At 38.4% G+C, this 27,434-nt stretch overlaps 2 protein-coding genes across 9 annotated transcripts in view; one reads left to right on the plus strand and one right to left on the minus strand.

Annotated features, from left to right (window-relative positions):
- NAPEPLD (N-acyl phosphatidylethanolamine phospholipase D) overlaps nucleotides 1-11,781 on the plus strand; it is a 25,867-nt gene extending 14,086 nt beyond the window's left edge. For 5 of the 8 annotated variants that reach the window (XM_059847401.1, XM_059847405.1, XM_059847403.1 and 2 more), the window contains 3 exons: nucleotides 3,050-3,696; nucleotides 4,602-4,716; nucleotides 5,993-7,057. In XM_059847401.1, coding sequence (XP_059703384.1) covers nucleotides 3,050-3,696; nucleotides 4,602-4,716; nucleotides 5,993-6,121 — 891 coding nt within the window. In that variant the 3' untranslated portion in view covers nucleotides 6,122-7,057. Of the gene's footprint in view, nucleotides 1-3,049; nucleotides 3,697-4,601; nucleotides 4,717-5,992; nucleotides 7,058-8,268; nucleotides 8,381-9,832 lie in introns of those variants that run through there. The other 3 variants (XR_009486624.1, XR_009486625.1, XM_059847402.1) reach the window with 3 other exon arrangements.
- ARMC10 (armadillo repeat containing 10) lies at nucleotides 9,317-16,755 on the minus strand. The gene is made up of 6 exons (XM_059847411.1): nucleotides 16,467-16,755; nucleotides 15,020-15,165; nucleotides 13,768-13,902; nucleotides 12,292-12,468; nucleotides 11,222-11,293; nucleotides 9,317-10,037 (listed from the first exon to the last, which is right to left on the minus strand). Exons 1-6 carry the CDS (start codon nucleotides 16,606-16,608, stop codon nucleotides 9,786-9,788), a joined length of 924 nt encoding a protein of 307 aa, XP_059703394.1. The 5' UTR covers nucleotides 16,609-16,755; the 3' UTR covers nucleotides 9,317-9,785.
- Nucleotides 16,756-27,434: the final 10,679 nt, after the last annotated feature.

Consider the following 27,434-nt stretch of genomic DNA (forward strand, 5'->3'; position numbering starts at 1 on the left):
GTGTTTTACCATGATAGTTCAACAACATGTCTGGTTTCTGATCTCATCCTCTGAGGAATCATTGCTTGGATCAGAGGCCTGTGTATCACAAACCTGGAGAGCACAAGTTCTGTACAGGTTACAGTGCCTTTGTGCTCTTGGTTTGTCTTGAACTTTTGTTCATGGAATTTCATTTAAATAGGTCAGGATAGCAATTGTTTGGAGTGTGCTCTTCTCTGTCAATCTTCCTGTCTGTGTGACTTTTACAAATGCTTTTTCTAGTGATTAGTTCTACCTTTAAATCAACTATTCTAAGTACTTGATAGCATCAATCTCACTGACATCCCTATAAAGCCTTTATTAATACTGCAGATGTGTTGTGGCTTTAGGCAGCCAAGTTCCAGTCAGCTGCTTCCTTGCACCCCAGTGGATTGAAAGGGGAAAAATCAGGTAACTTGTGGGTTGAGGTAAAGAAAGTTCAATAGGTGAAGCAAAAACTGTGTGCACAAGCCAACTAAGAAATTTATTTTCTTTGTATGGGCAGGCAGGTGTTCAGCCTTCCCCAGGAAAGCAGGGCTGCCTCCCATGTGACAGTTACTTGGGAAGATAAACACCACCCACTCTGAGTGTCCCCCACCTCCTCCTCTTACCCCAGATGTTACTGCTGGGTGCAATGTCATATGATATGGGATATCTCTCTGATGGATTGGGGTCAGCTGTCCCAACTGTGTCCCTCTCAGCTTCTTGTATGTCCCAGTCAGCTGGCTGAGATGCTGTGTAAGCACTGCTCAGCAGTAGCTGAAACATCAGTCTGCTGTCAGCACTGTTTTCAGCACAAATCCAAAACATAGCACTGTAGGTGCTACTGGGAAGAAAATTAACTGTACCCCAGAAAAAACTCCATAGAATATGTCTGTGTCCCACTTAAGAACTGATTTTTCACATCTGCCAATTGGCCAGTTCCTCATCCATTTAATATTGTTTATTAATATTGCATGATGCTAATTTAAAAAACTAATTTGTGCCAAATGTCAGCAAAAATAAGTGAATTAATTTAGTTCTGAGAAAATTTGGAGTCTGTCTCTAAAACCAGCTACTTAAAAAGAACATTTTCCATTAAAAATGTACTAATTGACCTAAATTGCATTATGACAATTCATTAAGTTTCATATCGGAATTTTATTTCTTTGATATAATCTGATTTGTTGACTTAAGCATATGTAATTTGTTTGTCCTAATTTCTGGTTTTGAGTACTATGTTAGTTTTGTGTATCTTTTTTTATTTTTTTAAATTAAAATATCACAGTGTAACACTTCTGTGGTTCAGATTTCTGTGGCCAATGTTGTTCCCGTGTATTTAGAACGAAATAGAGATAAGAAAAGGATGGCTTCTTTCTTGCTGAAGCAGCCATTTATCTCAGTCTAAGATTCCTATTTTTCTTGTATGAACTAAGGGGTTGAATTGTACTAACCTTATATTCAGCTTTATGGAAGGTTATCTATTTCTCATTCCTGGAGACAGTAATGAAACTTCTTCAGTAAACATGTCTTGTCCATTAGCTCTCAGAAAAAGCAATTTCATTAATATTTTATTATTTACAGCAGAATTGCAGGGGGATGGAGATGTGCATGCTTTATTTTTCCCAACATATGTCTTCCAAATCAATAAAATATTGTGGAGAAAGTAACTTCCCTGAAGCTGTCAGGATTGGTTTAGCAAAGCAACTCCTGGAGTCCTAAACTGTCACAGCATCAGCTGGACTTCTAAAGGAGCACAAGGTCAGCTCTGTGTAAACTCCCTAATAGTGCTAATCTGTGCTAGGCTGAGAGAATGAGAGCAGCAACCATGGCAGGCAGAACTTGCCTTGCAACCAGAAGTGCTGGGGCATTTGTGATTATATGGGAGAGGAGTGTCAGGGGTCTAGAAGCTGCCCTAGTACATAAAAATTCTTCTAAAGCAAAGTGAGGAGTTCAGACCATAAGTGTTTGGGATGAGAGCCTTAGCCACATTGTGGCTAAGCTGGAGATGGTCAGGAATTCTGAGAAGAATCAGTTGGTTGCTTTTTTTAATAGGAAAGCTCTTATTTATTACTTATAAAACTTCTGCATTAGCACTTCAACCAAACTGCAGTGAAGAGCATAACTGGTTCAGAATGAGAGAATGAGTGGTGGTTGGGCAGTGAGTTTCAGTTCGTAATGTACAGCCCTGGCCTCCTTCGTGCCTGTTTGAGGATACACACAGAGTCCAATTGGAGACAATCAAAATGAGAGCTGTGTATTTTTTACCTCTGGATTAAAGTTCAGCCAGATCAGTTTTCTGACCTGTCGTACTCAAGTAGGGACTGCAAAACTTGTCAAGCTGGAATACGAGAGGAGGCGGGGGAACCTTTTCATAACCAATCATATCTCTGTACCTTAAGTTTATCTTAAAAATTATTTTGTTTTTTATGAATGTTCATTGAATCCTTGGCAGGATGGGAAGGCAGAATTGTAATAGCTAACATTAGCCAAGTGAGGTTAACCTTTGTGTGCTACTTCTAGATGTAATGAGGATGGACAGAGAGGGCCTGATAAAAACTAGCAGAGCTTTTGTGGAGTGTGGCTGGGGAACATGTCATTTTCTTTCATCTGTGACTTACTTGTGCTAGGACTTAAGAGGATGCATCATTTAACATAAGCTAAACTTGAGTATTGTTAAGTAACACTCTGTGTGTGGGTGTGTATACATACTCTTTCAGGTGAAGGAATCCCTTTCTGGGATGCTGTTAGTGCCTTGCAGTGCTTTCATTGCAATGCCCCCAGACTCTATCAAGTCTCCTGGCCTGAAGGGATACTCTCTTTTCTTTCTTGACAGAGACGTGTAAATGTTGCAAAGACCTAAAATTAAATTAGGAATGTCCATGGGACAATGGACATTAAAAAGGCATCTGGTGTGTGCTGCAGTGCTCTGCATAAAAGCATAAACAAAGTGCAAGTCTTGACTATATAGATTTGTGCCTTGTATGCAGTTTTTGTTCCATGGCCAATGAATTCTGAAATCCCTCATGCATATTGTGGGTTTTTTTGCCAGGAACTTGACAAAGAACTCCCAGTGTTACAACCTTACTTTGTTCAAGCACCAGAAGATGCTGGGAAGACAGGAGCTGGTATGCGAGTCACGTGGCTGGGACATGCCACCGTCATGGTGGAAATGGATGAACTTATATTTCTCACTGACCCAATCTTCAGCCAGAGAGCCTCCCCTATTCAGCTGTTGGGTCCCAAGCGCTTCCGAGGGCCTCCGTGCACAGTAGCGCAGCTGCCCAGGATAGACGCGGTGCTGATCAGCCACACCCACTACGATCACCTGGACTACAACAGCGTGGCCAGTCTGAACGAGCGCTTCGGGAGCGAGCTGCGCTGGTTTGTGCCCCTGGGGCTCCTGCCGTGGATGCAGAGGTGTGGCTGTGAGAATGTGATCGAACTGGATTGGTGGGAGGAGAACTGTGTCCCTGGTCACGATGCGGTAACTTTTGTCTTCACCCCGTCCCAGCATTGGTGCAAAAGGACTGTGACAGATGATAACAAGGTTCTCTGGGGCAGCTGGTCTGTCTTGGGACCTTGGAATAGGTTTTTCTTTGCAGGAGATACTGGATATTGTTTTGCTTTTGAACAAATAGGTAAAAGGTTTGGACCTTTTGATCTTGCAGCCATCCCCATTGGAGCTTATGAGCCAAGGTAAGAAAATCAGAGTTTGAGCAATATACCTAAATGAAATTATGTACTGATGACAAAAAATACACCCAGAAGTTAAAACTGTAGCTGTACTTTATTAAAAAGTATGTGTATGTGTGATGTTTTTGGAGAGCTTTTTCTTCAGACTTAAGGACAGCAAGAATGAATCAGCAGTCTTTTTTCCCTTAAAAATGTTGAGTAAAAATCTGGAATTACTCTGTGCCTTTTTTTCTGAAACGGCACCATTTAATCCAGCCCATTCCAGTGTATGTCATTTGCTGCATTTTTCTCTTGCTTCAGTATTTACCTTGATTTTGCAACTTATCTGGAGACAAGGATGACTTGCTTATAGAGTATGAAAAATCTGTTTGCTCAGGAGAGATAACTTTTCTCCTTTTGGAGAAAACATTTAGATGATAGTACTCCTGTGATGCTGGAAGGAAAGAATGTATGGACTGAGAGAAAAAGATGGGAATCCAAATAGCATGGTAAAAAATTCTGTATCTTTCAAGAATTGCCAAGTTCTCTCTTCTGTTTTGCCTCTTCCCTTGGGCTATCTCTGAAGCACACACTTTTTGGTTTGTACTGCTACCACCAAATTCTTTCAGGGACGGATTTAAAGTTTTGGCCCTAATGCCTCAGGGCACCAGTAATACATCCTTAACCTATTGAAAAGAGAGATAAGAAAATATCCTTCAAAAAGAGAGTACAATAAATGAACTGCTGTTTGATGGGTATGTTGGTATAGGTTAGTTTCCTGATCTTGACTGTTCTGCATGTTGTCCCAGTGTACATGCTTATGATTTTTTTGATGAGCACGTATTTCTTTTTGTACTTTGCAACAGCAGTAAAGGAGAATTCTTACACTGGATTAGGTGACACAAAAAAGTGCTTCTTTGTTTTGGTAGATGGTTTATGAAATACCAGCATGTGGATCCTGAAGAAGCAGTAAGAATCCATATTGATGTTCAAGCAAAGAAGTCTGTAGCAATTCATTGGGGGACCTTTGCTTTAGCAAATGAGGTAAATTGCAACACTAAACGTGAGTTCAGATTTCCAAGGACTAGACTGTCATTAGTGAAGCTTTGCTTGTGCAGTTTAACCTACATATCTGTAAATGCAAACTTAAAATGTGAACTTTGTATCAGTGAAAATTGTTACTCTATATACTGCTGTTCAAAACAATGCTTAGCTTTTCATAACCAATTACATAAAATATTTCCATGGTTAAGAAAGTACAGAATTATTAAAGCAAATGTAGAGGATTTCTGATATCCAAATGCTGAGGAACATAACAGATGAGGTCACGTGCAGTATTATGCAGTGTTACGCATTATGTTATGCAGTAATAAAACCAAACTGAGTGGTGCATCACTTGGAGATAGTAAGAACTACATGCCAGTATGTCAAACAGTATTTATTAATTATATCTGTCTAGTAAGTATATAAACAGTATTTTTAATAGTTGATTCAAAGTTAAAACCAGAAAGGATATGAAAAAAAATGAGTTATTATGGTTTTGATTTTTTAAAATGTTTTATTCCTCTATTTACACCCCCCAAGTCCACAGATCTAATAAGAAGGTTACCCAGATACTTTCACAGCAACTGAAAGTGCAGTGAATAGAAAGTATCCACATTTGTTTTGATATTGTCTGGTAGCTGTTTTTCAACTTTGTTTTTGCATCAGTTGCACCACTTTATCTCCTAATTAATTCCTGATAGTGTGATCACCTGATCTGTCAAATGTTGTCCCGTCTATGCTCCCTCCCAGCTGCTCGTGCACCTCCGTGGCAGAGCATGGAGGGAACATAGGATGCTGTGCGCGGATAGAACATTTCCTGTCCGCAGTGTTTCCAATAAACTGTGTTACTAGTGCCCGCGGTACAAAAGTTACTGTGTATTTAGGAGCACAAAACCAGATGATTACTCCTTGACGGCGCCTTTCGGCAATGTAACAAATACACAGCGGTAACTTGAGCGGGGAGCGTTCGAACGGGGCCGCTGACAGCTCGGGTTGCAGAGCGAGGGAAAGCGCCGGCTGCTGGCGGCCAGCGCTTCCAACGAAGGGCTCTATTGCTGCGTTAAGGCGACCGAGTTGGGGCTCACGAGTTGAGCCTTGCTAGTTACTCTGCTGCTGTAAATCAGTGTTCTTATCGTTCAAAAACTTCAAATGAACCCAAACATTTTAATTTGACAAATATCCTTCTCCTCCTCCCGTTTTTTAGAGGGTTTTTCTTTCCCTTCAAAAAATGTTGCAGTGGTATCTTTTCCCTCATAATATTCTCTTTTTTTTTCAGTATTACTTGGATCCTCCAGTTAAATTGAATGAAGCTCTTGAAAGATATGGCTTGAAAAAAGATGACTTCTTTGTTTTACGCCATGGAGAATCACGGAATTTGAACACAAATGACCGGTTTGAAAACTGAAACAGCGTCAGTTCCTTGTAAGCCTGTTTGATTTGAACTAATGTAACAATACTAACATAATGTACACAATAAATTTTTGAGATTGAATTGGATTTCTAAATGCCAGGTTTATCAGTTTCAGAACTAAAGCTTGCACACCGATTTCATGACAAACTTTACTAGTTATATTGTTTATAAATTTAGAGAGGTGATCTAAAAGTGATTTATATATTGAGTGTTGTCTGGGAATAACTTGCTCTGATGTACACCACTGATAAAAAAATTATTTTTAAACTCTTCATCTTACCTGCTGCAGCAATAATTACTTCAGCACAGAACATATTCTTAGGATTAATGGCTGACTTGAATTATTCATTGTTAGACTGTCATCTCCCACTTGTTAGTCCTCAGGTTATGCCCTGTACCTTGATGTACAAGCTTCATACAGCTTCACTATATGTTTTGTGGGGTGAAGTCTTCCAATACAGCTGTGTTGTTTAAGCACAAGCATGGTAAAATTGTTTCACTCTTCATTAATAAACCACAAATGCTGAATTTTACATCAAAGAAATGTGCCTTTTAAAGAAAGAGATAATTTAATATTGCATCATGGATGTGTAAAAACTAGCTGCTGGCCAGAATACCTGCACACTTCTATTGTTTTGTCTGTGTTTTTAATTTAGGTCTGAATATGTCAATTGCAGCACATGAAGTGGAAAAACCTCTTAATGTCGCTTGTCCTTGCATTAAATCAGCCTTTTTCTAAGTACCTTTTTTTTTTTTCCCCAGTAGAAAATCTTAAGCAAGGGCTGTGGTATTTTTTCTAATAGCTTCCCTATAATTTTAAAGTTGAATGAGATTACAATATTGTTCAGTGTTATTAAACTTGGCCAAATGTGTCTGTATCAAATTGTCTTGCTCATTTACAGAATTAAAGCCTATTGTTGCCAATAAAAAGGGTTGTTATTCTCCTTCATAATTCCATTGGCAAATCATGTTTTGTTTGATTTCTGTTGGTCTGTGGGATATGTGGGTTGGTTTGTGGGGTTTTTTTTGTTATTGCTGAACATTTTATTTTCATATCCCACAAAGATAAATATATATAAAAAGGACACATTATTTAAAGGCATGAACTTCTGGCAGCTAATTAAAACCACTTAATGAGATTTCATGGTAGGAACAACTGAGGTAATATTTTGACTATAGACAGTTATCAAAACTGGTTTAAAACTACCCTGTTATTCAGTGTTGGGGGCGTTTCAGATGAAGTCTCCTGTTACACAACCGCTTCAATCACAATTTGGGTGATACAATGTATATTACCTGTTTGTAATTTTGTGGAGGACCCCAAGCTGCAAGAACTTTTGAGTACTTTGAAGGATAAGTTTAGGATTAAGGTTGGTTTTGTTGTGGGTTGTTTTCTTTTTCCATTTTTATAATCATCAATAGATTATTCTGTAAAATTACATACTTCAGAAAGAGTGGAACTAAAATACAGAACAGCTAGCTAAGCAGCCACAGAGCAGAGATATACTGAGTTACGTGCATCAGAAACTAAATGTCAGTAATGACATGTTTTGTTTTGGATCTGTTAATTCACAACATTTGTACCTAGAATGGTGACAGTTATGTTCTGCTTGGTGCTGATAAAATTTCACCAAGGGTGTGAGGTAGGTGATAAAAACTGAGACATCTTTGCATAAAGGCACATTGCAAAGTCTTGCATGATTTCAAACATCTCAGCAGCATTGTTCTATGAAGAAAGCATTTAAAAATAGTTCTTTCTAGACCAGAAAAAAGAAAACTGAGACAACACTGTAGCAAGTTCTCATGTATTTTTAGAAAAGGTCTCTTGTTTGTGTCAGCTGTTAAAGCAACGGCTAAGAGATCAACTCTATCAAAAAGATGATACTGAAAAAACTTATTTTTAGGTTGGAGAACACGGAAAGGGACATGTAAACATCTCTGTTGAGCTTAAGAAACTATGTATCAGCTATACCTAGAACAGACTGGTCCTTATGTCTTGTCAGGAGAGGAGAGTGTGTAAATTCTTAGTGTCTGGAATAGTCTTTACTTAGTCAAATTCAGCAGCAGAAAACATTAAATCTACAAAAAGCTGCAAAACATTAAGTGATTGTAATGTAACTTGCTTATTACAAACTGTACAGTGTTTTAGGAGCAGTGGGAAGGAGAAAAGGAAGTTCACTGTCAATGCAGCAATTGTCAAGTTTCTGACTGGGAATCATGCCAACTTCTATTTCTGCCTTAACTGTATTCCTGGTGAGTTAAAACTACCTACGTGGATAAATTAGATATGTGTGACTTTACCCCTGTATTGATCATGGCATGGGTGTGTCACAGTTTCAAGGTCATATTTTTCTTGCAGTTATAGCTATTTGCAAAGTGACCTTCTGAAAATAAGTATCTATTGTAGTACAGAAAGAGAAGATAGTAATGTTTTCTAAGAGCAGTGAGTATGCTAAATTAGAAAGATGAAGAACTTGGTAACAGTTTAGGTGATACAGTTCTCTTAAAAATGGAACAAAGTGGAAAACTTTCCTAGCCTTTACATCTGACACCTTTTTTTAGTTCCTCTGTAGTGGAAGTTTTTTAGTAGTTTGGTTTTAGAAGTATTTTCTAGTATAGTTTCTGTTCATCAATAAACTATGTTCAGGTTCTTTTACAGTGATGTTTGTATGGAATTCCACTTCATTTTGAAGTAATGCTGGTTTGCTCACTAAAACTTTATGGGGGCTAATCCTGCAGAAGCATTCATTCCAGTGATGCTCCAGTTGCAGAAAAAAAAAGGAGTAAAGATATCCAAGGAAAGGAAGCCCAAGGCCTACTATAGAATTGGAAGCTTTTGTAAAAATGTTTATGATAGTGCTCCTGTAGACTTAATAAGAATGAGACTGCTGAATTGCAGTTGCAGATAACCCTTGACTCCTAATAAAATACTTTTTTAAAATATGTCTGCTTTCCCTAAAGTGACAATTTTAAAGCAATACAAAATCCTTTCAATTTTTGTTCAAGTGTAGAAACCTTTCATAGTAGTGGTTAACTGCACTGCAATTTAGCTAAATGGAGTCGATATACTAAGCATACAAAAATAGAGTTTAAGAATAAATTCCATACAGGTACGATGCAAAAACCCAGGTTTGGTGACTTTAGTATGTGGCATTCATTGAAGATACTAATTCTGTAGGACGCCAATGATAGTTTGGTATTGTTTTTATTTAATATTATTTTGTAAGATTCAGCTGTACCATTTTCATAGGTAGACTAATAAAATATAAATGCCTAATCCCCAATTACTAAATCTTTAATGCACAATTCTAATGAGGTGTTTATTCAACAGCTGTAAATACTTAAAGTAAAAAAAAAGTCTGTGACATTGCAAAGGATACTTTCACTTCACTCATTCATTTAAAATGTTTGTTTTACATATAAATGTTTTCATGTTTTAAACTGTTTGCCTCCATTGCATAAATGTAGCAACTGTGCAGTGGTTTGTCAGTAATAATTAAGCTATTGCTTTTCTCTTGCTTGTAAAAAATATCTGATAGTATTTAGGGCTTTTTTTTCTCCATCATTGTTGTATTGTTTACTTGTTGCAGGCTTTCTTAGCCTAGCATTGCCAAGATTAGATATTTTCATTAGGTCAGTCTGTTTTAAGAAAACAACACTATTGTGTTAATATTCTCACAACTTGCTCTTTCACTTCTGTGTCAGGGTGATGCAGCAAAGATGCCAGTCTCTGAGCAAATGGGGCAGAGTCCCTGCTGAGTGTGAAGAAAATTGAGTCTTCACTGTATTCCTCAATCTTGGTGCCTTCTTCATCGTTCATGTTCTTTTTCAAGTTTGCTGCAAACGCCAGGGCTCGAACCAGAATATCTCTGTTTGCACAGTTGTCAAAAAGTAACACAAATGATGGCACCTAGGATATTGAAGAAATAGTCCATACTTAGTCACCCGCAGTAAGTACATGTAACTAAATTGAACTTAAGAAGATGGAAAAAAATGTGCACCTAAACCATCTAAAGCAGAAATTGTATGACATCCCAGTATGCTGTGAACTCCTGTCAGAAACTTGCACAGTGTGCATATTTTCTCTCTAGAAAAGACTGGCCTGTGCATCAGTGGGCTAATAAATGCTTTGTATTTTCAATCTCCAAAATGTGGCTGTCTGGAAAATTCCCATTTGGAAGAGAGGGTCCCCTTTCCTTCTCAGCCACGTTGATTTTGCCCTGAATGTTTTTGTTAGCATATCTGATAAATGAAAAATTATACCCCTAACAGAGAATTGAATATTTAGCTATTCTAACCTCATTTGAATAATGAAAAGACAGCATTATCTAGACTAGCTTTGCTCATGGCAGATAGCTCACAATAGAAGCCACTGCATGTTTAAGAAAGTTACTTTGAGGATGGGGATGAGGATGCAGTACCATTCCAGCCCCTGACTTTGTGAGGAACTGAAACTGAAAGAAACCTGTGTGCCAAGGCCAACACAGCAAATGTCACACAAATTTCTCCATGAAGAAATAAGTAAATGCACAGGGAAAGAGCACTTAGAGGCAACAGTTTTATGGCTGCATTTGAATAAAGGGGTGGGGATTCCAGTGGAATTTGGTTGGGTTTGGTCCAGTAATTGGCTATAGAAACAGCAGTTGAGAAGGATCACTTACAGTACCGGTTCTATTTGATAGTTTTCAATCTATATACTGACTGTGTGTCTGGAAATTAAGGTTTGGGTTTCTTTCACATAATACAAACTGAAGTTCATGGTATTACCCATTTGGTGGAAAGGGAAGGTTAGAACAGGCTTCTGCAAGTTATTGGTTATTTGGAATAGTACACGGGAAGTACAACCAACTGTCTCCAAGTCCCTGTGCCTCTCCCTCTCTTAGTACAGTATCTGTACTATACTACCCTCTGCAATAAAGCCCACCCATGAAAGAATGTGCACTTAGCTACTGATTTTAACTAAGCAGTGTCTAGAATTTATTCTGGAATTGCATATTTATTTCTAATACATTAAAATTCTTCTAGTGCATTCAATATTTTAACTGGTACACATGTATAAATGCCAAAAATTAAATGAAGCAGCAAGAATCTTACTTGAGCTCTGAGAAGATGTCTTGTCATGGCTGGGTTTGCAGATAAGTTCACAAGTACTTTCAAAACTTGAATCTGAAGTGAGGAATGTTCAAGTTCATTAAAAGCTCCAAAACAGTGAGTAAAGCTGTAATGGGTATCAATAATGTCAAAGCTGACTTGGGGAGGAAAAGGCAAAATGGGTTAACCAATATCTTGAGTATTTTGGTATGGGAAAACCAAGGAATAGACATGTTAGAAGCAAATTCAGATTGACTTAAACATCAAAATAAGGCAAGACCCATAAACAAATCCTAGGCTAAATGGAGAATATGTTTACAATACAAAGAAGATGGTTAAGTACTGCATTTAAAATGACCCAAAGCCTTTGTACTTTCTTGGACCTTGTGATGCTAGTTTTTAAACACTAGGGAAAGGCCATATTACTTCCTGTACTTAAGTACAATAGGTGTGTTATGTTTAGTGGAAGCGTATTTTTTGGAAAACTGGTTTTGATCTGATAGAGCAACCACATACACTGATGGTACCACAACATCTTGAATAAAGCTGAGTTTGGTCCCTAACTGAAGCCCCTTTCAGTATTACAACAAGCCACAAATAAGCATGATTTCCACTTGCAGTCACTAAGGTTGCCAGAGGTGTCATAAGCATAATGGAACTAAAGTCCATAACTTGGGATCACTGCTTGGCATGTTTCCCTGCAGAGATTCATGCATCAGTGAAGCCTTTCCCATGCAGGTTGTCCTTGCTCTGTGATGCAGTGCAATGTTTAGAGCAGAAGAGAATTCTGGAGTTGCTATGGCAAAGGCACAGGGCAATCACAGGGCACCTTGCACTGCTTTGGTAGAGCTGTAGCCTGATGGTTCCACTACCAAGATTCCTTTCCCTCACCCGTTTTTGCATTTATATTGTGAAACTAATACAGATCCATATTGTAATGCATAAAATCTGTTATCATTAATGAATATTGGGTTTTTTCTTAGCACAGTCTAAACCATTTTACTAAAATGTTAAGAAACAAGGCAAGCAAAGCAGCTTCATAAATGGCTTGTAAGAATAACACTACCCAGTACCTGTGTCCTTTCAATTCCTTCTGAAAGCAAATGAAGAAAGCATGGAATTGAGTTTATCATCTTTTGGTGGTAGTCACTGGTAACAGACATATTTGTCAATAGCCTGAGTCCAGCTAGCTGCACTTCAGAGTTCAGGGGAGCTGACTCAACAGTTCCACACACTTGTGTAATAAATACCTGGGGAAATGGGGGAGGAAATAAAGAGAGAATAGTTTTTAATAAATGTATATTTTCTGTCACAAATAGTATCAATGGCCTAGCTACAGTAACATAAATCCTTCCTGAACATTGCTGGCTGAATGGCAAAGGTTCTTGGAAATAAGTTTGTTTTTGTTTTGAATATTTCAGACATTCTAGTGGCATGACAGAAGTAGACCACACAGCATTATGCTCACTAATCTTCCTGAAACATAACTTGCTCTGAAAACTTAAATTGCTTTGCCTCCATCTCAGAAGTGACGCAACTGCTTTAAGGAGTTGTTTAGAAAATCACTTATAAGTAACTAACATCTTAAATATGGAGAACAAGCTAAGGACAAGCTTTGAAATGAAATCCTTTCTCCCAGCCATGCGGTCTATTTACTGGAGCACACTGTAGGAACAGCAATGTGACAACTGACATTAACTACTATTTTTACCAATTTTTCTTCTGGATTACAGTATACAACAAATCTTGGAGTCCTAACTGAGGGAAAAAAAAGTAATTTACCCCTACCAAAGGAGTGATTTTCTTCTGATACACCTAGACAAATATTGACAAGCACTACTTAATAAAAATTTCCTATTGCTAAAGATGCTGCAAACTACCACATGCAGTCACATTACCTTTTAATCAAGCTACTGAAGCAAACTAGTTAAAGTCTTCAAATCTGCCTCAGCTCATCACTTGGACACTTTTTGATCTATTGATTGATCAGATAGATTTCTTTTTTTTCTAGATATTTAGACCTTTCATATCCATAGCATGTACTATATTTACCAGTGGAACTTGTTATAATTTAAACATGCTTTTCTTTTAAGATGGAAGCATCACCTGAAAAATTGGTCTTGTACAAACCCAGGGGCTCAATTACTCTTTTCTTCTCCCTCACCTAAGGAGTCCTGGCAAGTTCAGTCTGCAATCCATTCTGTTAAACAGCTACTGCTGATGTTGTAGGCATGTTTGGAAATCATCTTACCTCACATAATTTTGCTATAATCTTGACAGCACAATCTCTGTCTAGTAGTATTTTGTGAAAGCTGAACACAAACTGCATAGGTTCATGTCTTTTATTTTAAAAATAAATGCCAGTGAAGCAATGCATTTCTAAGTTATCCTATCAGTCATCCAGATCTGCTGACTTGTATGTCTGTCATCAAAGCATTTTGGCATCCTGTATTTGGTCCTTAAGCATATTTGTATTTAACAAATATGCTTAAGGACCTATACTGTCTCTTTGCCTTGGTTACTTTGGTTTTTCCCACTAAGAATCTTACCTGTATCTCTTCCTGATTTTTAATATTCATACTCAAATTGTTAAGTGCATTTAGTGCTTTTTCTTTAACTTTGGGAACGCAGTTGGAGAGCATCCCTCCAATAACAGAAAGACCATCCAAATTTCGGATTATATCCTGAAATATAGAAGATATTTAATAGGATTTTTAAAAATTCAGTTTAAATGCTGAAGCATTCCCTCAACGTCTCCATTTGACAAAAATGAAGTATGTGAATGAAGAATTCAGAACTGACTGCTCTGTTTAAAGAGAGTGTTAGCAGATACTGCTTTGTTGCTTTACTGAAACTAAGAAGGGTTCTGATTAGGAGCAAAAGTATAGGTTGCTATTATTTGACAATAGTACATCACCTTTGCTTTTAAAATCTGGTCTGCAAAGCATGCTTAAAGCATTTTACATTATAAAGAATAAAAGGAAATTACTCGATAATGAGTTAATAGAACAACTGAGCCAGATTGCAGTACCTAAAAGTCCTGCCTGAACAGGACAGAATTTCAAGATGTAGCTTCATATTATTAGAGATTCTGAAACTTTTTCCGTTACACTTATTTTTATTACTGTTTTTAATCTTTCTCACTTAGACTTTAACTGTCTTTTTTAAAAAATACTGCTCTTAAAAATAGTTATATTTAAATGGACTAATGAGCTTTATGCTCCAGTTGCATTCTAAGAAATTTTTATTAAGAAAGCCATTCTGAGAAGCCAGAAGAGATGGCAATCATAAGTAGGAAAAAGGATGGGACCTTGGAGGTTAAACTGTTAAAAAGGCATGAAAATTGGCATCCAGCTCAAAGTTTTTCTGCATTCTATGTCCGAATGATTTGGAGATGCCTCAATAGTTGTAAAATTGCTAATGTGCAAACAGCACACAACTTTGTGAGGGACAAGAAATATAGTTTATCTCATTAAATTTTAGATCTGAACCAGAAAGTATTTAACCTAGTATTCAACCTTTTCATTAACATTACATATTTGTAAGCAACAAAAGGTATATTTACAGTACTTTTGAAGTACAGGACTTTAAGTGGTCCAAACTTTATAATTCAATAAATTCTGTGAAGCTGGTGAATTATATTATTTGAACCAGCAGAAATTAAGGCAAGACATTAAATGGATTTTAGAGCACAAGCTGTCCTGGCTTTCAGTCCTGTGTCACTGTTTAGCAAAACAGCAGCTCTCCTCTGCCAGACTGGCTGGCATTGGACACTGTTGTTTTCTACAGAACAATACTCACTTGATTTACAGAGAAGGCAGCACTGTTGCTGAGAGTGATTAAAGCTTGCTCTTGAATTAATGGATCATCTGTGGCCTGGAGCAAATGAATAAGTTTCTGTAGAGCATCCACATCCATGGTATGGGTTGACACTGGAGGACTGTTGTCTATCAACATTTAGAAATTAAATGATTGATTAATAATTGATTGATTAATAAATGATTGATTAATAATTGATTAATTAAATACTTGATACTAAGTTTGAGACATTTCACTTAGTTGCTACTTAATGTTTTTACAAAGCTGAAATTTAGCTCTCAGTTGTAGGACATATTGTTCTAATGTTGTGCCCAATCATCAGGTCATGGTAAAAAGACTTTTATGACACTAAGATTTCCATCCTTTTCCTGAGTCCTCTAATTACCTCTTTTGAAGGTGGAGAATAAAAGGAACACACAATTAGAGGTTGAGGTGCATTACTTCCTGGTTAACCAATAGCAAATTTCCTCTGCAAAATTATTAGGAATATTCAACAAACATGGCTTGGGGGTTTTTTTAGTCCACAAAATGAAATGTGGAAATGTGTCTGGGCACTGTAGGAAACAAAACTTCCAGTTTACAGACTACTACTTTCAGAAATTATGACACTTTGCTAGTACGCTGAGGTCCTTTGACAAAGTAACAGCCACGATGTTAGGAGCTCTGCTGATTGTGGCATCACTCAAAACAAGGAGGAAGGCTTCTTCTGAGTCAGGATGATGTTATGGAGTACCTGATCTTTATAAAAGGTCAGGTACTCTATAACAAATGTTATCAAAGGCCATTATTAGCCAGGTCGGAGGCAGAACTATTCAGTGTTCTAAACAGTTCAGCTGAAGAGCCATGAAACCTGATCTGTGACTGCTGGACTAGTCATAGCTTACTCGAGATGACTTCTGAGAAGCTAACAGTGCTTTAAATTCCACAACTCTACATCCAACATCATACCAGGCAAACACTACAGTATTCTTTCGGGGTTAAAAAAAAAAAAAAAAAAGGTCAAAGTTAATTATGATGATTCAATAGCTCACTTCAAACACAGATGTGAAACACACGTTTTTCATCCTCGTCTAAACACATTCCACTCAGCTTTGAATTATAGGGGGAACACAAATAACTGCAATAACATAAGTAAACACACTGATCAGACGTGCGCTTTGGGGGAACTAATAAAAAAAAAAAGTAATAGGCTTTTCTAAAAATAAACCACACTCCGGAGTGCCCCAAATTGCCGCATGGCTACGGAGGGCCGGGACTCAGGGCCGTGGCACCGCCTCTGTCAGGGCGCAGAGCCACCTCCGGGCCGCGAGCCGCGCTGCAGGGCCGCGGGCTGGGAGCTCCCCGGGCCCTGCGGAGCCTCCCCCGGCCCCGCCGCACACCGGAGGGGCGAGACCCGCCCTGCCCTGCCCTGCCCTGCCCCGGCCCTCACCTGCCGGCGGGCCCCGCTCGGCCGCTGCTCGCCGCCCCCGCCGCCCGCCCGCCGCCAGCCGCCACAGGCAGTAGCAGGCGCCGGCCCCGAGCAGCAGGGCCGCCGCCGCCGCCCTCACCGCCGCGCCCCGCGGCTCCCACATCGCCCCGGCCGCGTGGCCCGCGGAAGCCACCGCCTTATCCGGCGCGGCTCGACCGCGGCTCTGCCCTTCCCTCGGGCCCCGGACGCGGGGGCTGTGCCCGAGGTGCCGCAGGGATGCCGAGCCCACAGCTCCGTGTGGGGCGCGGGAGAGGCTCCGCCGCTGCGTGACAGCGACGCGCTGCGGTTTCCGTTCTCCAGGAAGGAATCACCCGCGCTCCGGGCCGGCCTGGTCCCGCAGCGCGTTCCCAAACAGGCTGCCCGCTCGGGGAGCCGGCCTGCCGGCGGGAAGGGAGCTCCTGCGCCAGGGCAGCCCCTGGCCAGGGGAATATCATCCCCGAGGTGGGGGAACGCCGTCTCCGCCGCCCCTGGCCCTCCGCCACCTCCTGGGTGTCCAGGCGGTCGGCAGCCTGGTCCCACTGGAGCCGGTGGGACCACAAAGTCCCCCGGTAACATCTGTGACAGGGAGCCACCGCCACCCTCCCGCACGGACCGTCCCCCTCGGCCCTCAGCAGAGCCCTGGTCCCGGCTCGTTGCGTCCCTCAGCTCTGGCCGGGGCATCTCACATCCCTCCCGCTGCTCTCTTCTGCCTGGGGATGATTTTGTTCTGCTCGTTTTGTCACTAGCATGCTTCAAACGATTTATTTCGGAGAGTAACAAGATGGAACAAAGCAATTCTGCTTTATAATCTGTGTTAAACGAGGATTTAAATGAAGACGAACCTGGGGAACTGCACTGGCACTTTCTCTGTTACTTTTGACTTCTTCTGTGTTAATTACAGAAGAACCTCTAGAGTCCAGCCAGGTAATTCCTTCCTCATGAGTGGGTGCAATCCATGTTTTCTAACCGCCTGTCAGTCGTAAAGATGACACTAGATGCTTCAGATTTGCTGGTGGATTCGGTGTTCTTGTTGGCATGGGAGAAATAGACTTAAAAATATCAGAGAGTAAAACTGGCACAGTGTGAAGGAATGTGGGGGAAACAGGGTTGGTAGGTTTGCCCTTAGAATTTGCAAGAATTTTGTGATTCTCTGTGTTTCTATATTTCCCTCTCTGTTTGTCATGTTCACCCCTGCTTGTTACGAAATCTGCAACAGCTGTTTTTCAGTTTCCCTCAAACAAAAAAAAGGCATAATGCACAAATGCAAGTTTAAGAGATAGCCTTATATATTTAAGCAGCCAAAACAGACCCTGTTTGCAATCAGCTATTACAGCCAGGACTTCCATGGAAATACTAATAAAGAAATCTTGAGCCAATTACAATAATTACAGACAGTGCTGCCAGGTAGACCGAGTACTTCTCCTGGGAGTCTGTCTCTAGATCATTCTTTGCTTTCTTAGCACAGAACCCCAAAATATAAGATGTATCAGCATGAGGTGTCTTTCTTGATTCAGCACTTTAAAAATAGCCCATATCTAAATTTCCTAGCAAAAGTTATAGCATTATAGCTGTAACAAAATTATAGCAGGAGTAAAATTAAGTTAATGGACTAAAAATGAAAGAATTAAGGATAAGATTAAAGGAAGACTCTTTTAAAAAGAACCAGTTAAAAATTACCTTGTGTGAGATATTTTTGTCCTTGTTTTTCTTGTTTCTTAGAGGTTGTTGCTTGCTGATATCTAGCCATATTTCTTATTTAAATTTTGTTGTATTTTAATTTCTTTATGAAGTTACAGGATGCTTGGTGTGAAGATAAATGAGATGATACTGGTTCTTTTATTAAGCAACATCAAAGCTGAGACCTTTGAACATTTATACACAGTCTCAAAGTTAAGGGTATAGAGTTCTAAAATGGACATTTACTTTTTATGATGAGACTGTGGTTTGGACATAATCCAAACAAGTTGAAGTCCAAGTAATCTTGGTCAGATAATTTAGGATTCCCTGCTGGATCTGAGAATTTCCTTCCTGTCTCATTTCTGTCTGTTCACATCCAGATTTACTTTTAAACAGTATTAATTAAAAGTCAGGCAAAAACTGTAATGCTGCAAACACTCTTGTGTGTGACAACTTCACTGTAGTTAGTAGCTGTATTCTTACAATGTTAGAAGTAAATATGGATGAAGAGCTGGCCTAAGATTTTTCTGCTCTAGGACCCAAATTAATTTTGCCATGAAGGGTAAATGGCTAAAGAAGTATTAAGAAGAAAGGGTGAAGATATTGGTGATGGACTTGTGATTACTTGGCGTAATTGCTACATTTGTTTCCTGCTTTACACCTAGTCCAAGCATTATTGAAGAGTACTTGAATGAGGATTGCAAGATGAGATGTTACAACTCCTTCCTTATTTAATTAACGTTCTCAAATGTTAAACAGAGGCATTGCATTCCTGTATATCACTGGATAGATTGGATTTCTTGTGTTGGAGAACTTTCAAAACACCCAAAGGAGAAGAAGTTGTCTGTTTCTTTGAAAAAGGGGTGGCTGGAAAGGCAAACAATACTTGCAATAAAATATGGCAAGATACTCCCTCTCCCTTATCCAGCAGAGGGAGTAGCTTACCAATATTGGGAATGGCTTTGGCAATCTGCCCATAGGAAAATTTGTGATAAAAAACCATTTAGGTGTCTATTTAAAATATTGCATGCTGTGAGTTACAATGATAAGTGATGCATTTCTATTTTTTTAACATAGTCAACAATCAGCCACACCTTGCAAGCTACAGTTCTGTTAAGAGGATTGTAAAGATGCTAAGGCTGGAATTGGTGTGTTGACTGGTGTAAATATTCAGATGTCTAAACTGAAGACAAGGGCCTTTAATTTTGTCTTCGCCTCTTCGTATTGGTCTTGACTTAGATTCATGGAAACACAGAAGAGTTTGGGTTGGAAAGAACCTTCAAAGAATATTTAGTGCAACCACCCTGCCATGAGCAGGGACACCTTTCTTTCACTTTATCAGCTTGCTCAAAATACTGTCCAGCCTGACTGAACACTTCCAATAATGGGGCATCCCAACAACTTCTGTTCAACTGCCTTCAGAGATCCCTTCCAATTTACCTTATTGTCTGATTCTGTCCCTACACAGGCTACTGATTAGAGCATGGAAGGCCTGTCAGGCTGTTCCCTCCACCTGCCTGCCCTGCTCTCTGCCTCTGCAGGGCAAGGGGCAACTTGACAGGCAATTTGCCTTTTTTGCCTCTGTGCCATGCGTGGCTTTTCCTCTTTGTCCACAGCAGGGGTTTTATTTAGAGCCTTCCTCTTTTTCTTTGTCCTCTTGCCTTGCTTCCTGAAAAGAATTCAAGCACAAGCTCCCCATTAAGTTAATGACAACAAGAGGCCATATCTTGAAAGGAAAGTAATATTGCATGCCATGTTTTGACACTGTTATCAGGCACAAGAACTTTTTGTTTATCATTTCCAATAAATACTCACTTAAATAATTGCAATTTGCCCGTATACATTATACTTTGAATGTTCTTGCTGTATGTGAGCTGAAAGTCCAAAAGTAAATGATCCGTGTATTTAGCTGATAGCTAAAGACAGCTAAAGGACAAATGAGAAAAAATGGTTCATTGTATATTGTGCATTGTTGCTAAAAGATAATGTAAAATTGTATAGTCAAACAATCCTGAAAAGCAAATATTTTTAGCTGCATTTTGTTTTCAGTGTTGGCTACAGGATCAATTTTTGCCCATTCAACATATTCTTTACCTCACAGTATTAAACTTGCTTTAGATTCCATTTCTTATTAAATAAATAGAATATCCAATCTTATATAAATTTTTGAAAATGCACATTAAAAGCAATTAAATTATTTGTAGGAATTGCTAAAGAAATGCCACTTATTTTACTATCCTAAACTCAGTTCTTAGAAGTCTCCCAATGGAATTATGCTGATACATGCAATATTACCTTTAAAAATTGAACAAAAGGCAGCTGATAAGAAGAAATGCCTCTATTTTGCAGTACTTTAAAAGATTCTGATAAACTGTTGTTTATTTTAACAGCTTCATAACTACATGGTACTTTGCTGTAAATACAGGGAATTAATTTGCAGCTTATTTTTGCAGTGCTGCTCTGTGGTGTATTTATTGCTCATCCAGAAGATCCACTTACATTTTTAGTAGAAAAGCTTAGAGAAATAATGGCAAAGGGACTAGATTCTTTCTTATGATACTGAATTATTCTGTATGTGTGTGCATGTGTGTGCTACATGGCTTATAATACTGCACTTGGACTTTTAAAATATGCTAATGGTACAGCATCTTCTATGTAGACTGCAACTTAAATGATAATACTTCTTTTTGCAAATATTGATGTCATATGATGTTGCAAAAACAGTAAGACAGTATCTCTAAAAACATAGAATATATTTTATTTTTATATCCATGGGTTTGGGGGCGGTTGGGGTTTTTGTTTGTTTGTGGCTTTTGTCTAAAGACTATATAATGAATATAGCCTCCACTTTAAGCTCCTCTTTGTTTAGTATATATTGAACCCTTACTTTTGTGGTAATCAAAACTGAGGTGATGTTAAATGTTTTAACTTCATTGCCGTCCACAGCACATTTACCTATATGAACGAGGGATGTGTCTTTCAAGCACTGCAACATTAAGTGAGGTATTTCTCCTTCTTTCTGTTCTCTGTGTGTTCTTTCACCCTGTGAAATGAAGACAGCACAGCATGAGATAAAAAAAAGGATTTGGTTTGTTTATACTGGAATCTTAGAAAATAATGTGATATATCTTACTTTAATATTCTCTGCAATTTTCTGTTGAAGAATTCAATGGGATGTGAGTAATAAATCCTTAATCTTTGGATCCACTCACTAAACAATTGAGTCAGTAAGTTGGCATGCAGTGTGACTGGATTTTTCTCTTGATTATCTCTGTATAACTGTGCTCAGTTTTGTCTTCTGTCAGTACATCTGTCCTGAGTTCACAGCAATTACATTTCAGCTGTTTCCTCTTTTGCTGACTATTCAGTTAGTATTCAGATCAGTCCAAAAGTGGAATGCTTGATTTATATAGTACATATATACAAATACAAACTTGTTGCAGTCAAATCCTCTCATAGATTTTCTTAGGAGTAAGAGCAATACATGAGATAAACCCCAGTATTTTCTGAGGCCCATTGCTTTTTGTACTTTCAAAGGATCATATTTTCTTTCAAAGTGATATCTTTAACCCATAGTCTTACACAGTTTTGGTTTTGTAGAAGTTAAGAGAAGTTTATTAAAATACCAGTTAGAAGCATGTGGTAAATGGCTGACATAACAATGGGTCATGAAACAATTTTAGCTAAGAGTAACTCAAATATTTAGTATGCTAAATAGCTGAGTACAGCTGATTAATAAAAGAGTGGACATGAGGGATGAAAGCCTGAATTTCAGTTATTGAGCTTTCCTTCAAGCACAGAAATTAGTTCTGGTTTGTATGCTAATTTAACTTTTTCTTTAACTTCTCTGTGTAAAAACAGTATTGTCATTTGGTAGTGAAGTACTTCTAACGATACACAGAAAATTATACTTCAATGCTCATCACTTCAAATTAGATCCTTTAATTTGCAAAAATCAACATGGAAAAGACAAGATTTAATTTTTCTGTGTGACTCAAAACATTTATAAAACAGCACTGCTTTGTCTACTGCCATAAATATTTTTTAGATGACTAAAGAATTGTGTGCAAAAGAATTGTGTGACTTTTACAGCAGAAACTTAATGAAGCTTTATTTTGGGTAATTATATGTATTTTTCACATATTTCAGGAACATCATAGGAAAAATCTTTTACCAAAGTATTTATGCTTCTCCTTTTTGTGAGGAAAAACTTTTCATTTTAACACAACAACGTAAAGTGAAATTACAAACTTAGATTTAGTATTAATTTCCTCTGATGTTATTCTGTTTTAAAACTCCTCAGTTCTGACTTTACTGCAGTTCCAAACCTGACACTTCTGCACTTAAATCAGCTCTATTTGTGAGATATATGGTGGTATACCCAGACATAAAAGGACAATTTCCATTTATGTCTGAAAGTAAACAATTTGTGTTCTCTTATGCTCTTTCTTTGGTTTTCTGTGCTTGGGGTTAGGAAGATCATGCTTTTGGTAATCCAAATTTTCCTTTGAAAAATGGGGATAATACCTAGATAGGTTTTAAAATATGACAATCACAATAAATAAACACATCCACCGATTTCTTTGTTACGTGCACACAATGTGATGATCCTCCATTTAGAATTAGGTAAGGTGGGTTATTTTGTTTTGAAAAGCATACAGTGTTTATTATATAGTGGGTACAACTCTGCTAGGAACACTGGTGTAAATCCTTGCTAAGAATCACAGAATTGGCAGGGAGGTGAATGTTTTCAAGCTGTGCTGTGGTTAACCTTGGTGCAGATTTGTCCAGGGTGTTTTTAGTCATTTCAAATATCACAGGTGTTGGAGACACACCAATCTCAGCAGGCAGTATATTCCAGTACTTCATAATCCTTTCTACTACAAATATTTTCCTAATACAGTAGACCTTCTTGCAAAAAAACCAAAACCTCAAACCCACCACCTTTTTTTTTAAAATCTTATTGTCTTGTACAATGGGGACATGGAAGATTATTCATTTTTCCTTCAGTGTAGCCTTTCTAAGATTGTCTGAGCCTAGAGTTTTGTTAATTATCACATACATTGTACTGGAACAGAACATGTTCCATTTCTAATCTCTCCCAAGAATATGTTTTTTGTTTTTTTGAATATGATATGAGGGAGATTTTGGCAAATGAATGTAGCCATGGAAAATCTTATTCATTCAGCAAGTCAGATACAGAGAGATACTGAATTTTAATATATCAGTGATATATGACTCATTTGAAATGCATTTTTGTTCTGAATCTAATTATTTCTTATTGCTTAGCCTGGAAGGAAAATGGGACTTCTACCAAAGGTTAAAATTGGTAAGATATAAATTGAATTTGCCTTCTGTTACGTTGGGGGTTTTTGTATTGCCAAGGAAATACGGATAGCATTTAAGTAAATGCATGTATCTAGAACTTTTAAAATATTTTCTATTAACACTCAAATGTCCTCCCATAAATACAGATCTGTACTTTAGTGAAGTACAGATGACAGTAACAGGACTTTATGGCAGTGGAAGAAAGCAAATTTTTATTGCTTGATACTTCAGAAAATTACAAACAAGTAGAAATTTTATTAAAATGAGTGGATGAATTGCTAGTGAAAAATATCATCAATGTGTTTTTTATTTAAATTATAAATAATAAACATCAGTTCTATTCAGAAGTTTATGTTGTTGAGCTTGACTGCTTTGAATTTTACAGCAAATTGCAGTGTGTTGTGCATTTTACTTCAGGTCAAAAACTGTAATAAATTGCTCATTCTGTTTTGCAGTTCAGAGGATGGATAAAATATAATTTGCTGGAAAGGAATGAGAAAAAAGCCAGTGGAAGATAGCTCTACAATAGGTCCATTATAATATCTAAATATTGCAAGTTATTATACAGAAGTGGAACATGTGGGTGCAGACCAACAAGGAGAAAAAGGCGTGTAAGTCTAGGAAGCTGGTCTGCATAGGACAAAAAATACATAATATATAATCTAAAGTTATGCTTTGTAAATTAACTGTTCTTTGTCCAACAATTTATCTAGCTGTCTTTTTTCAAGATGCCATCCACTGGTTGGGCTGTGACAACTTGATGCCATGAGTCCCCAGAGAGACAGGTGCCTGTGTTCTGTGCTAGGACAGGTGGTGCTGGTACTCTTCTCCCAAGACTGAGCAGTGATGCTGGTTGGGAGGTGTTAGGGAAATGGAGTGTATGTCAGAAGTATGGGGTGGAAAGCGTTGGGATGCTTTTCTGGGAGGTGAAGAATGCAGTGATAGGGTTAAAACAGGAGGGATCACAGACTTGGAGCCTTAGCTTTGAATAGATGGAATGCCTGATGAGAGGTGAGGATGGTGTGAAAATCAAAGTAAGAAAGTCAGAAGACAAACTGGTGTCTTAAAATACTTAAAATTTTCATCTGACTAGATTGGGCTGGCTAAAGATGTCCTGTTTCTGGAATGTATCAGGGCATTCTCAGGGAATAATAGTCTCAAATTCTGTCCATTCTTAATAGCAGTTGCACTGATTGGTGTGACTTTCATGATTAAGTTAGAATGCATATAACTGAGTCATTTTTTGTGTACATTTATATTGTGTACAATTTTGTAGACATTTTGGGTCAACTAAGTCACCTAAACATACATTTCTGGTACAATTCAGCATGCCTTGGGGCATGTGCTGAGAGCTAGGGCTGTGGAACTTTGGGACAAGCTACAAAATAATGGCTTTATTTGTGTGTAAAGTGCAGGGGGAACAAAAATTATTACAGAAAAGCAGGAAGCCTACTGAAATGCTTCAATTTTTTATTTAAAAGGCTGCAGCTCCCTTGATCCAGAGGGAATTGCAAATCTGTGTGGTTGTCACCTGTGTGATTTCTTTTTCTTGAGCTGCCACTATTTTATTCAGTATGGGAAATGCAGAAAGAGCTCTTCTCTTTAGAAGACAGAGCAGAGGTTTGCTCTGTCTGAGTGCCTGACCATTTGCTGCAGAAAGGCAGAGCTCTTTCCCTCTTCCTTTGTCCCTGTGTGAATCCTCATGTTCTCTTTTTTGTGGATCCAGAATGTAGATACAGTCTCCTTCAACAGGAGATCATTATTGAGTGTTGTCCTCTCCAGGCCAAATATGTGTTTGCTCTGAGCATTCACAGACTGTGGAAAATAAAGCATGCCTGGACTTTTCAAAGTTCTGGAACTTATGATTAGTGGCCTTTATTGTCTCTGGCACTGTAGATGATGTTTGGTGATGGATCATTTCAAAATTACAGGCTATTTAGTAAATATGATTATTAGCACACTATCATTTATTGTAGCTTTCTGTTCTGCTCCTGTGCCAAAAAAAATTGTGAGTTTTTACTTATGGCTAGACAAGATCTGTCCTCAGGGCCAGCTGTAAACCATTTGGTTTGTAAATTACAGTTTCCTGAAAAAGGTCAGTGGTACCACAGTACCCTGATGTTGAGTTATTGACAGAAAATGATTGCTGTGTTTTAAATGTGGCTGCTGTGGTCTTGATACTAAATTTTAAATTAGGTGGAGTTTTGAAGTTAAGGAAATCATTCACATGTCCAAATTAAACAGACTTTTGGGTACAGAAGCCCATGATGGATCCAGCTATATTTATCATGGATGCAGGTCTTTGAAAAGATGCACAAGAAGAGTTTGCTATCAAAAAAACCTACACATTTTTATACCTTAAAAAAATCTTTGTAAACCCCAACTACATTCTGAATCAGCTAAAAATCTTTAAAATGAGTGTGGCTATAGCAAGTTCCAAAAATTCTGTGATAAGAACACAAAGCCAGAAAATCTGGAAGAAGTAAAGAGAGACAGTTTGTTGAACATAATTTGAGGAGCAGGCAAATTACCTGAATTGTATTACCAAAGCAATTAAATGCTGGTGGGAAAAGACACGTTATCAGTAATTTTTCTACTGATTTTTCCATTTCTATCTAATGAATATATAGTCTATGGAAAGTTGTGTAGATAATATGGAAATACCCTTCTGTAAATCTCAGTGGCATCTTTGCTGTGTTTTCATGCTGATATCTTACTGTTAACTTACATATCTTAAATGCAAAGTTCTTTGGAAATGTTTAAGAAAAAATTCTCTTCAGTGACAGGAAATGGGATAGAATTAGAAAGGGTTTTTTTATTTTTGTTATCAGCCAATTACCATATGAAGTTTAAACTGCTGTCATTAGTGTATTATTGTGCAGTTATAAAGGTAATTACATTACAAGCCTGAAGTTTTGCTCATATAAAAGTTGCTTTAGGAGAAGTGACGAAGGATGTAATTAACTGTGTTCCTTTCTGGTTTCTTCTTCATACTTAGAATTGCAAATTTTAAGTGTTGCATATCAGATATTTCAGCATGTGATGGTGTAATTTAGTACTGCAAATGGTTGTGGATATGTGACATTTTAGCATGTAAACATGTAGAAAACATTATGCAGAAGTGACATCCATGTGTGTTATGTTTGAATCTTTGAGGTTGCTGTTCTTTTCACTAGCCTAGCTTTAAGGTATCAGGAAATGCTCCCTTGCTAGGAGCCCCCTTGGCCTTCTCCAAATGAGTTCTCGGCCTTACTAACAGGGAATATGCTCCAATTCCTTAGCCAGCATTTTGCCCATTGTTGGACTCTCTCCAGTGTGTTCCTGTCTCACATGTACTGGGAAGCCCAGAATTGGACACAGTACTCCAGGCATGACCTCACTTGTGCTGAAGGGAAAAATCACCTCTCTGAATCTCTTGGCAGCACTCATAATGCAGCCCAGGATACCACCCATCTTCTTTTGGCAAGGGCACATCACAGGCTCAGGTTTGACCTAGTGTTTAGCAGAACCTGCAGGTCCTGTTCTGACAGCATGTTTTCAAGCTGGGCTGCCGCCAGAGTGTTCTGGTGCCTTGAGTTGTCCCTTCCCAGATGCCAGATTTTGCATTTCCTGAATTTCATGGGGTTCCTTTCAACCCCTTTTTCCAGCATGTCAGTGTCCCTCTGGATGGCAGGGGGACCCTGCATGACCCTCTGGTGTATCAGACACTGCTCCCAGTTCGGTGTCTTCTGCAGCCCTGCTGAGAGTACACTCTCATTGTCCAGGTCATTAATGAAGATGTTAAACAGGACTCCCCCAGTACTGACCCCTGGGCCATACTGTTAGTTACTGACCTCCAACAAGAGGCTTACTGACAAAAAATAACCCCAAACCAAACAACAACAACAACAACAAACAAGCTAAAAAAAACCCTCAAAAACTAACCATGGTCCTAGATTAAGGTGG

Source organism: Haemorhous mexicanus, chromosome 5 (genome assembly GCF_027477595.1).
Source record: "Haemorhous mexicanus isolate bHaeMex1 chromosome 5, bHaeMex1.pri, whole genome shotgun sequence".
Taxonomy (NCBI): Eukaryota; Metazoa; Chordata; class Aves; order Passeriformes; family Fringillidae; genus Haemorhous; species Haemorhous mexicanus.

Coding starts and splice junctions, on each gene's coding strand:
- ARMC10 (XM_059847411.1), bottom strand. CDS start 16,608: ATGTGGGAGCCGCGGGGCGCGGCGGTGAGGGCGGCGGCGGCGGCCCTG. Junction 15,166..16,466: donor CGAGCGGGGCCCGCCGGCAG/GTGAGGGCCGGG, acceptor AAATGTTGATAG/ACAACAGTCCTCCAGTGTCA. Junction 10,038..11,221: donor GACATCTTCTCAGAGCTCAA/GTAAGATTCTTG, acceptor TCAATATCCTAG/GTGCCATCATTTGTGTTACT.